At 41.2% G+C, this 12,286-nt stretch overlaps 1 protein-coding gene across 1 annotated transcript in view; it reads right to left on the minus strand.

Annotated features, from left to right (window-relative positions):
• The window catches only part of LOC149465757 (fer-1-like protein 4), a 213,680-nt gene that overhangs the window by 56,891 nt on the left and 144,503 nt on the right, over positions 1–12,286 (minus strand). Inside the window, exons 31-33 of the mRNA XM_089673264.1 lie at positions 10,228–10,353; positions 6,870–6,912; positions 1,424–1,521 (exon numbers count right to left, since the gene is read on the minus strand). Coding sequence (XP_089529390.1) covers positions 1,424–1,521; positions 6,870–6,912; positions 10,228–10,353 — 267 coding nt within the window. The remainder of the gene's footprint in view (positions 1–1,423; positions 1,522–6,869; positions 6,913–10,227; positions 10,354–12,286) is intronic.

A 12,286-nucleotide genomic window follows, 5' to 3' on the forward strand; every position in this document is an offset into this window, starting at 1 on the left:
AACAGGATGGACTTTTGTCTTTTATTCAGCCAGACTAACTATGTAACTATGTATACATTGTACAGAAGATTTCAAACAGGCAGGTAGGAATCCTTTTATGCAGTAGAGACACAGTGGGGTTAATTTACTGAACGCAAATAGACTGATCACTCTGCAAGTGCAGTTGCTCCAAAGCTTAGTTAATGAGGTTAACCTGTTCACACCGGCCACACACAAATGTGCGGCCTCCCGGCGTCTGGGCCTAGATGCCTAGCGGCTGCGCATTTGTGTGCAATTAAGAAAAACATATGTGCTGAGAGCGCGTGCCCTGCGCGCTCCCAGCACACATGTCCGGTACTCACGGAAAGGTCCTGATCTCCTCTTTCGATCGGGACCTTTCCCGATCATGTGACCCCCGTGACGGCGAATCATGGTGGTCACATGTCCCTACAACCCCGCCCCGCCTCCAAGCTTCTGAAACCCTTAAAGGGCCGGGAGGCGCCAGCACCAATGGGTTAAGTTTCACTTTGCAAAGAATGCACTTTGCAAAGTTTTTGTTATAAAAGTAGGATAATTTTCCTAGATTGTAAGCTCGAAAGAGTAGGGCCCTCTAACCCCTCGTGTGCTGTTTGTAGTTGTTGTACTGTTTCATGTATTGTCCCCCCTCTCTATTGTACAGCGCTGAGCAAACCCTTTGGCGCTATATAAACTCGATGTAATAATAATAATACCCAATTGGGTGCAAGGGAAAAAAAAACATTTTTGCTTTCACATGATTGAATGATGTACGTCAACAGAGTTTCTGCTCATTTACTAAGCTCTGGAGCAACTGCTCTTGCAGAGTCTATTTGCTTTTAGTAAATCAACTGCAGTAAGTCTTTTCTGCAATAAAAATCCTGTGTTTGCACATTTTGAATTTTTACTTAAAGTTTTATTTTAAATACAACCAGTGAACAAAAACAAAAGCTCCAATCTATCTCCAGAGATTAAGTGATTCCCCTTATTGGTAAGACAAATCTGTTCCTATGATAGCCTAGAACGGGAGATAAGGGCTGTTGACTTTTGACAAAACTGTCAAAATTTTCATACCAGTAACAAATTATTAGTTATACTTATAGTGCAGCTTTCAGGGAAAGAAGGAATGCATTTGAAACAGCTGAAGAAGTGAACTAAATTACCACAATGTTGACCTGCTTTGGGAATAAAAAGGTTCATTCTAACTGCTTGGACGTTGTTTTGACCTTCAGTAGTGCATCCTTTATTCTTGATGAGACCTTAAACAGTATGTTACATCATTATATCATTGTTTTAGTTTTTTAATGTTTTATAGCTGTTTATAACAGTTACCTTGGTAATGAAATTAAAGCTTTTTAGATATTTTAGTGTTTTGTAACATCTACAGAACTATGTATTACAGTGAACCATGAGTAAGACACAAAAATACCTTCAATGTAGAAATAGGTTTCCTTTTTGGCTTCGGAGCCTCCACCTCAACATATTCTACCTCCTCGCCACCGTCTAAGGCATGGATATTGACTCCCTCTGTAATACAAACACTGGAAGCTATAATACATCTACATAGTATGGCTTTTGTACATATAGCTGGACATCTGTCCACATTGTAATGCAAACCCCACAATTTGGTAACAATCTGCAGGGAATATGGCCTGGCACAGTGCTATACATATCCCGTCCTTATGGTATACAGTGGGCTTAGCCTGGATCTTTATGACAGTATGGAATGTGCCCATTAATCCACCATGTGTTATTCTAACCAATCACATGATAATCAGTCATAGATTTGATCACTTGCAAAATAACTGTTCAACACAGCAAATAGGTAAATATTATTTATTTAAATATTATTTAAATGAACTTGTGAGCCACTGGAGTTAAAAAGCAGTGTATTAGATCGCTGGAATTTTTTTCACCCTCATAAGATGTGAACTACATAAAAATAATTGATAATTAACCGTGCTCTAATATTACCGTGCCGATACTATATACTTAAAAAATACCACTAATTAATATATACTGTGACAATATCAACTTATCAACTGCATTACCAAAATTAATCAAATTATATTACCACAGTGTTTGGTAAGAAATATAAATAAAAAATGTGTGAATAAATCCAATAGTGATAATTTTACAATATAAATATCTCATTAAAAATAAATAAATTCATAAAGTTCACTGTGCAAATGTGTAAAACAAAAAATGATTATAAATATCTCATTAGAAATAAATAAATAAATTCATAAAGTCCAATGTGCAAATTGTGCAAATCAAAAAATAAATTTTATATATATATATATATATATATATATATAATATAAATAAATAAAAAAAATTTAAAAAAAATATATATATAAATTTATACAGTTCAACAGCAAAAATGTGCAAAAAAGTTTTTTTGAAGTTCAGCAGGGAGAAGATGCTGATAATATACTCTCCTTTCAAGCTGCTTATGGTGGTGTGGCTGGAAACCTACGGATTATCTTCTGAGCCTATACCGGCATAAGGATTTCTCCCTCCTAGAGCCTCTCCTCACTCCAATGCTCAATGTATCATTGTTTCAACAATAAGCACGCATGTATTGTAATTTAAGCCGCAGAGTGCGGTAATGATCAGCCTCGTAGGAGTGTTAACACACTCCGTCAGTACTCGCCGATACGTGGTGACGTCACTGCCCCTCCCCTAGGTTCTATATTAGTGACATTGCACTGGATTTTCCCCAAGAATTGACTGTTGCGATGAAAGCAATTATTTATTGATCATGTTGTTTGCTTAGTGTTATCTGTTTCTGAATTATGTGCTTATATCAAACGATTATATCATTATGTGCATGCTCAGTATTGTGTTAAATGGCGGATGGCCTTCGGTCTTATAAGTAACAAGTGAAAAAAAGGGGAGGAGGTCCTAGTCATTAAAATAGGAGATTTAATTCAGTTTTAATAGAAGATGGAGAGTCAATTATGGGGTAATTGGTAAGAGTCTGATTGATACCATTGAGTATATTGAAAACATAGCATTATAAATTTTGAGGTATTTACTTGCAAGGTTTGGATGAAGGATTCCCAAACATTAAAAAAATTTCCCTTATGCAAAGATGCCTCTACCCACTCCATGCAAAACAAAAGGTAGGATAATTTTTCTATTGACAAAGAGATAGTGGGGGCTCCGAGTAAACCCACTAAACGCCCCTGACGACGTCAATTGGATGATGAAGCGCGTCGGGTGGAGCTGCGGTTTGTGACGTCATCAAATTTTTTAGAGAGACGGTGGCCATTTTCCTGGTTGGAAACTTGATTCAAATGCTGGTAACCATCCAAAACAATATACGAGTAACTTGTAATTAAACACGGTGATTGTATTACTTAACCACTAGCCTACAGGGCACTTATACCCCCTTCCTGCCCAGGCCAATTTCCAGCTCTCAGCGCTGTCACACTTTGAATGACAATTGCGCGGTCATGCAACACTGTACCCATATGAAATTTTTATAATTTTTTTGTGACAGATAAAGCTTTATTTTGGTGGTATTAATCACCTCTGGGTTTTTATTTTTTTCTTAAACAAACCAAAAACTGCTGAAAATTTTGAAACAAAAAGTTTTTTTCTTAGTTTTTGTTATAAAATTTTTCTCCTTCACTGATGTGCACTGAGGCTGCACTGATGGACACTGATAGGCTGCACTGATGGACACTGATAGGTGGCACTGATGAGGAGGCACTGATAGGTGGCACTGATGTGCATTGACAGGCATTACTGATGGGCAGTGAAAGGCAGCACTGATAGGTGGCACTGATAGGTGGCACTGATAGGCTGCACTGACTGGCACTGATAGGCAGCACTGACAGGCACTGTTAGGTGGCACTAACTGGCACTGTTAGGCGGCACTGATGTAGACTGATAGGTGACACTGACTGGCACTGATAGGCAGCACTGACTGGCACTGATAGATGGCACTGATTGGCAGCACTGATAGGTGGCACTGATTGGTGACACTGAAAGGCAGCTCAGATGGGCACTGATATGTGGCATTGATGTGCACTGGTAGGCACTGATATGTGGCATTGATGTGGCACTGATGGGCACTGGCACGTGGCACTGTTCTTCACTGACAGCTGGCACTGATGGACACTGACAGGTGGAACTTCTGGGGCCACACTGATCATCAGGGCACATTGATCATCAGTGGTCTGATGATCAGTGTACATGTCCCCTCCGCGGAATGCCGATTACCGTCTCTCCTCTCCTCACGAGCTGTCAGCGTGACAGCTTGAGAGGAGAGAAATGCCGATAACCAGCATTTCCCTGTTTACATGTGATCAGCTGTGATTGGACACAGCTGATCACATGACCACGCCGACATCTTCGGCTCTTTCCGCAGATCGGTGATCCTCTGTGTCCGAGGGACACAGCGCCCCACCGATCGCCGTGCTGCATGCTCCCTGAGTCGCGCATGCGCGGTGAGAATGGGAGGACATCATATAACGTCCTCCCAGAACGAGAGAACCACCGCCTGTCCGTCATTGGACTATATGGCGGGCGAGAGGTGGTTAAATACAACACTATGAGTGGCCATTTCTTCTTATTCTTTTCGGAGTCTTCTTTTAGGACATTTTTCAGATCTTTGAGGGGAGGATTGATATCCATCTGGATGAAGATTGCTGTTTCCATGATCTACACATATTCATCTCCCATTTGAGTTGCCTATATTGACCGGTGTGTTTCATCAGAGTTCTGGTAAGAGGCTGAACCATTTGTTTGTCCTGGTGATGGTGGATTGTGGGAATTACATTTGGGACTTTTTAACTGGAACTTTTTTGATTTATTGAACCTTATGTTTTTTTGATTAGTGCTGTAATTTTATTTTTATTTACTATTATTTTAATGCCTGATGTGTGAGCTGCTTTTCTTTGTCATTTTTTAAGATTAGTTTATTTACCCAAGCGCAGGTTATTTGTATTTGAAACCCACTAATGTACAATGTTTTTCCACCCCACAAGGGATATTATTATTATACAGCATTTATATAGTGCCAACAGTGTGCCAGCATTTTACAAATATGATAAGGAGGGTTTGCAGGCCCCAGGGGCGGACTGACCATTTGGAAACTAGGGCCTGAGGTCAGTAGGGGGCCCCATAAGATGCTCCTGGTACCTTTTTCATAGTCTTTTTTGAGTTTGGGCAAGGACACAGGGGCCCCATGATCCCCTATTGCCCGGGGGCCCCATGAGTTGTCAGTCCGCCCCTGGCAGGCCCTTTAAGTTTTAAAGCTGGGATGTTGAGTAGACCAAAAAGGACCCATTCAGGGGTTAAGGGTAGGTAATTCACTATGTATGTGGTAGCATAGTGCACCACTGAGTTCAAAAAATGTTTAATTCCAGGGCATGCCCAGAAGTCAACATCTAAATGTCCACATTTTGGGTAGCAAGAGGAGGAGCTTAGGACTATGAAGTAGGATCAATGTGGGGATCTATAAGAATGATGAAAAGTCAAAGCATGATTTCGTAGTACATTGTGGCTTTGATCATGCCCCAGATACACATTTTAGGAGAATGTCAACCTGAAAACTGGGGGAAACTCCTGGTCCATCTGTTAAGACCAGTCAGCCATTGAGGTCTGGGACACTCTCCCTAGATTGCTGGGCTTTGTGATGCCCTTTAACTTACAGTTGCAAGAAAAAGTATGTGAACCCCTTGGGATTACGTGGAGTGTTGCATGAATTGGGCATAAAATGTGCTCTGAACGTCATCTAAGTCACAACAATAGAAGAACACAATCTGCTGAACATAATACTACACAAACATTAGCTGTTGCCATGGTTTAACCCTTTGAGGACCAAGGGACGTATTCGTCCCATGTTTGTAATTGCGTGTATCATCTGATTAAGAACTTAAAACTCTTTTTTTTTTTTGGTTTGAGTCAAAATATTAGTTCTTATCAACAAACAACAAATGGATCTAGCTTTTTGCCAATTATTTCATGAAATGGCTTAGTTACAGCAACTGAAGTGTATGAACTTTAAAAACAAAAAAATTGATTCTTTTGGCATTCCAAAACCTTACGGTCCTCAAAGGGTTAATTGCACATAACATGTAAACATTCACAGTGCAGGGAGGAAAAAGTATGTGAGGCCCTAGCTTAATGACTTCTCCCAGAGCTAATTGGAGCCAGGAGTGAGCCAACCTTGACTCCAATCAGTGTGATGATATTGGATGTGTTGCTGACAGCTGTCCTGCCCTTAAAAAACACACACCTGTTTTGGGTTTACTGGTTTCAAGAAGCACTGTCTGATGTGAACTCCACGTAATCCCAAGGGGTTCACATACTTTTTCTTGCAACTGTAGTTTATTCCTATATAATGGAGTAGCAAAGGGTCTAAGACACAGGTGTCAATCTAGCGGCCCTCCAGCTGTTGCACAAATACAAATCCCATGAGGCATTGCAAGGCTGACAGTTACAAGTATGACTCCCACAGGCAGAGGCATTTTGGGACTTGTAGTTCCGCAACAGCTGGAGGGCCGTCAGTTTGACACCTCTGCTCTAAGAGATATATATCCATTTCTCAGTTGCTAACCTATATCCACCAAGTTCTTCAATATTAGTTTTAGATGAATAAAAATGCATACATTTTCAAAGACCAGCATTCAAGAGGCAAATTTCATATTAGAAATCAAAATGACGTTGGGGATTTGAGTATTCAGTGTATAGGCTCTGCTGTGCTGGATATGTAAAGGTGCAATTAAACGTGCTATTCCTGCAGAATGAAGCTAATATTAGCAAAGAAGCTGGCACAAGCCCACAAATAATCTCACAGTGAATATCTACACTATCCTGCATAATAAAACGACTAAAATAATACTGAAAAAAGGTCTTGCCTCCTTCATTTTCTCCTTCTTCGTCATCTTCAGCAGTCTCCATCTATAACAAAAATAAATAAAAAGAGATAGAGCACCCATAATGGATTCCACAAACTAGTTAAATGAACTCCTTCATTAGCACATGGCCAAGTGATGATGGTGCTTTGCCAGGAACTATGGCCATCTGTTGCCTACCCAAGGATCATCTCAGTAGCTTTGTGCGGTATGCAGTACTGTGGGAGCACACATTTCAATGCATAACCATTTTGAAAATAATATTAGCTCAAACAAAATAATCCATAGAAACACATTTTTCCAAATATCAAACTGTGGGCTATCACTTGCTTTGGAGGACTGCTTTAGATGATGTGACAAGTTGGGGAAATCATGTACTATAGTCTTTATTTTAGGCACACATCTTTGTATCAAGTTCCAAGTGGGATTATTTCAAACACATCTTTTCATTTTGTATGGGGAGGAAAAGGAATACAACCGCTTTCATGTGAAGCTCCGCAGGTGGGATTCCCCATCAACACTGACTGTGTTCATGGGGGAATCGAGTGATTCACAGGTTGCAGGAAAGAAAACCGCATCATCTCCTAGATTGTAAACTCGAAAGAGCAGGGCCCTCAATCCCCTCATGTTTTGCATTGTATTGGTATTGTTCTGTCACATGTTCTGTCCCCCTTTGTAATGTACAGCGCTGAGCGAACCATTGGCGCTTTATAAATACTGTATAATAATAATAATCTATGGCCTGCCTTAGACAACTGTCACCAAAACAGGTCCCCAATGAAAGATTTCTCTCCAATCTTGTTCTGGTAACAATTTATAATGTTGGATTTTCTTTTACCCTCAGTCACAGTGACAATGGTCACAGGACAAATAGAGAGGGTAATTCCCCCCCGCAGAGCCACAGACAGCAATATTATTTATTTCAGGTACTTATATAGCGCTGTCAGTTTACGCAGCACTTTAAATATATATTATATATTCACATCAGTCCCTAACCCTCAAGGGGCGTACAATCTAAGGTCCCTAACTCACATTCATACATACACATACTAGGACCAATTTAGACAGGATCCAATTCACCTACCAGCATGTCTTTTGGAGTGTGGGAGGAAACCAGAGTACCTGGAGGAAACCCACGCAGGCACAGGGAGAACATGCAAACTCCAGGCAGGTGGTGCTGTGGTGGGGATTATGAACCAACAACCCTAGTACTGCCAGGCAGAAGTGCTAACCATTTAGCCACTGTGCTGCAATAAAAATCTGATCACAGTTCTAATCCTTCAACACTAAAAAAAAGGTTCTGGCTTTCAATACACTTTAATTCATATATTTATAAGACATGACTATGATTGTTTGTGAACTGTGCCATCATTTCTTGTTGGGTCATACCCTATATACTTTCATACTATTAAAATTTTCTTAAGCAGTATCTTATACAGTTTGTACATATTCTATAATTTGTTTTGTTTTGGGTTTTTATATATTGCATTCAACTTCAGGAATTAATTTTTATCAGAGAAAATGAATTTCTGTCACCTAACATAGGGCTTTGAATATGTGCAAAAACATACCCTTTACTCTGCTATAAATCCAGTGAGCTTCTAACTTGTGGTTACTGCTGTGCTATAATCATAATGTTTCTTACAAAAAGTTAAATTAGAGAAAGAACCTTCCCTCAGACTTTTCTGAAGCATACATTTTCATACATCGCAGATCGCAGGGGAAGCCTAGGCATGAATCCTTGCATTTAGGTTGGGCGAACCCTTTACCTTGGTAAGGTGCCTATAATAAAGTCTAAGACAGCCTTTTTCAACCAGGGTGCAGAGGCACCCTGGGGTGCCTTCAGGTTTCTTCAGGGGTGCCTTGGCTAAATGCCTAAAAATTGCCCAAAAAGTGCATACAAGCCAGCAGGTGGACCTATCCTGCCTTTTAGTACACAACAGGTTTTCATTTTGCACTTTTATGACCTTTTAGCTGCCGGCATCCTAACAACCAATGACATCATTAGTTGATAAAGAGGATGTCGGGTGCATGCACATCATCCTTGTTTGCTCCCCCCCCTCTCTGTCAGTGCTGGGGTCACATTAGCAGAGTGATGGAGAGAAACTGAGAAAAAAAAACTGGAATACTACCAGTACCAGTACCAGTGTGCAAATATATATTTGCTTTGAAAGAATAAATGTGTGGATGTTTGTAGAATTGTTATTTTACATTTCAGAATGGGGTACCCTGAGATTTTGCAGAATTTTTAAGGGTACAAAGAAAAAACTGGTCACCTACCCAGGTCTAAAACTGGCTTTTTAAACAGTGAACATGGAAGGCGTCACAAAGTAAAAAATAGGACTATCCAGTTCAACTTGCCAGCCTACCCCAGTCTAATAATGGCTATTGTTGGCAAGGAACATGGATAAGTATAACTTATCAAAAGAGGGGGATAAGAAAGCCAGAGTTCATCCTTAAAAGGACCCCGGCTGACCACACTGTATACTTATACATGCGTATTATAATTACGCATTGGGTGAGTGCGTAATTTTACTATATTCCTGGCACATCACTGAGTAATCATATTTGGCACGAGGAACACCAATTTAAGATCACTTTTACCAGGATCCAGGGGCGGACTGACTATTTGGAAACTCGGGCACTGCCCGAGGGCCCGGGGTCAGTAGGGGGCCCCTTGAGATGCCCCTGGTACCTTTTTCATAGGCTTTTTTGAGTTTGGGCAAGGACACAGGGGCCCCATGATCCCCTATTGCCCGGGGGCCCCATGAGTTGTCATTCCGCCCCTGCCAGGATCTTCACATATTTGCCACTATTTATGGACATTGATTTGTCACTTGTTTATTATTAGATTTGATCATTTCTCGCTATTAGCACTTTACTATATTAGCACTTTATTTGCACCTTATTATTCGCACATTTCATCTTGAATGATACTCAGAGTTTTATAAGTTTTTAATGTGTATTTTATTAATGGATATTTAGCGCTGCACCTATTAGTATAACAAGCATGCTTTTCTGCATATACAGACTGATTTTACTGTTGTGGCTTTAGTAACACTTTAAGGATATTGCTGTACCAGATTGATAGGCAAACCAAAATATTATACATGTCTCTGGAACAGGAGGTGACAGATAACTTCCAAAGTACCTGATCCAGGGGATTTCCACTCACTTCTTGCTGTGTAACCGGGACAGAAAATGAAGGGAAACATTCCCAACAGGGACACAGACAGCTACAAAATTACTGACTGGGGTTATAACCATTCCCTACCACCATTCCACCAGGTTCACATCAAAAATTAAATCTGCATGAATTTGTTTTAGTCCTTGCATCTATGGACAGTCAATGAACACTTACCTGGTCTGTTACTTCTCTTAGCGATTCATAGTATTTTGACCACCAGTCAAGCTCTTCTGCTTCCGGCCTTTCTTCTTCCAGCTCTTCCTCCTTAGCTATTGCTTTACCAAAACTCTTCAATGGGTCCTACAAAACACAGATTACACAATTTGAACTGAAAACGATCCAGTCCCTCACCCAACACCGCACACTCTGTCTGTCTAGATCAACCCTATTGTATATTGAAGCTTCAGCCACCACCAAAATGGCTTAAATAACACAGTTTGCTCTGTCCTGGGGCAGGGCAACAATCCCAGGCAGTGGCTGCGACCAATGAAAATTCTGCCCTTCGGGTTCTCATTCCAGCTGCTGGTACGGTCAATTCCAGTCTTCCTTTAGCCTTCAGCTCCCCTAAAATGGTTCCCATCCCTTCTGTACATAGGACACTTTCTTCCTCTAGCACTGTCCATCAATCACAGGGTGGGAGTAACAGGTTGCTACATGGAAGAATGTTCTGCAGGGCTGCTATAAGGGGCCACAAGTCAGGCTACATTTGAAAAGGTCTTTTAATGGTGAATTCTAATAGTTGAATGAGATGCAGACTTTGGGGGGAAAAAGGGAAGGGGTTGGGGTTATCTGTGCTAAGTCAGGTAAATTTAGTTATTTTCCTCTCTAATCATTTATTTCTTTACCCCTCTCTAATCATTGTAGCTGCTTGTGATTGCCCTGGCCTGCTTTGAATTTCACTGGCTGTGGCTTTGTCTGCTTCCCCCTACCTTCTGGATAGTTCTGCAAAGTAGAGGGCTGGATGAAGCAAATCAGCAGCTGAATATTTGTGTTGTCTCAGCCATTCCCTGGGGGAGGGTGCCCAGATGGTGGCTGGGAGTGAGCATAAATAGCCTGAAGCCTGGAGCTGCCCTGTTCTTCCCCAGGAGGAGAGGTTACTTGCCAGAAGGGTTGCTACCCTTCCTGGCAGTCTAGCTAAAGATTCAGAAAGTCTCATCAAGGTCCCAGCTGGGCATAACTGGGGTACCTATCCTGCTGCAAATTCTTTGAGCGCTAAAAAAGGGGTTTAATCAAGGTTCCAATCTAGAGGTTTCACTGAGGAGGCTGCCTGGAGGAAGACATCCACGTCCCAGGGACACTGAGTACAGACCTGAGAGAAGGATCCTAGTGACTGTTGCTAATGTTAACCTATTGTGCACTAATATTAATTTTAGGTAAACTTTACAATGATGAATCAATTTGTGTCCTCACTGAAAGTACAAATTGGTGTCTAACCACTTCCAGTCCGGACTCTTTTACCCCCGTCCTGTCCAGGCCAATTTTCAGCTTTCAGCGCTATCACACTTTGAATGACAATTGCGCGGTCATGCAACACTGTACCCATATGCATTTTTTCATTTTTAAAATGTATTCACCACTGGGATTTGTTTTTTTTTTTTTGCTATATAAATGAAAAAGTCCAAAAATTTAGAAAAATAAAGTGTTTTTCTTATAAAATTTTGCAGCGATCGGTGTTCCCAGGGAGTGCGCACAGGCTAAAATGGCGGGTGCCGTTTATGAACGGTAACCCGTCCCTACACTGCTCCCATCCGGCCAATGTATATAAAGTGGTTAACTGAATAAAATGGTCCCTGCAAGCCCATTTTTTATTGTTATCTGGTCATCTCTGCCTTATATGTACTGTCCTGAAAGTATGAGATGTCTTAAAGCTGATTCGTTAAAGGATGTCCTTTTTCTACTGTAGTAAAAGAGAAGTATGAAAAAAAACAAAACATTAAACTCACCTAGGCAGATGCAGCACCAATTCGATGCTGCATCTTTCCCCAGCTGGCTATGCACGGGGAGTGATCAAACCCTGTTGATCACTCAGTTCTCCACTTTGAGCAGAGTGTGGTGACTGTCAGTCTCCGGCTCTCAGCTCTGCCCATCCAGTGCTCACTGGAGTGCTGGGTTGTGGAGGGGGCAGAAGAGGCTGGTTCAGGCTCTTAGTGGATCGCTGAGAGGCTGAGCCAAGTCCCGGTCAGGGGCGGACTGACAACTCATGGGGCCCCCGAGCAATAGGGGATCATGGGGC

The sequence above is a fragment of the Staurois parvus genome, unplaced genomic scaffold, assembly GCF_062004578.1.
Source record: "Staurois parvus isolate SC_StPar_1 unplaced genomic scaffold, SC_StPar_1.0 ptg000137l, whole genome shotgun sequence".
NCBI lineage: Eukaryota > Metazoa > Chordata > Amphibia > Anura > Ranidae > Staurois > Staurois parvus.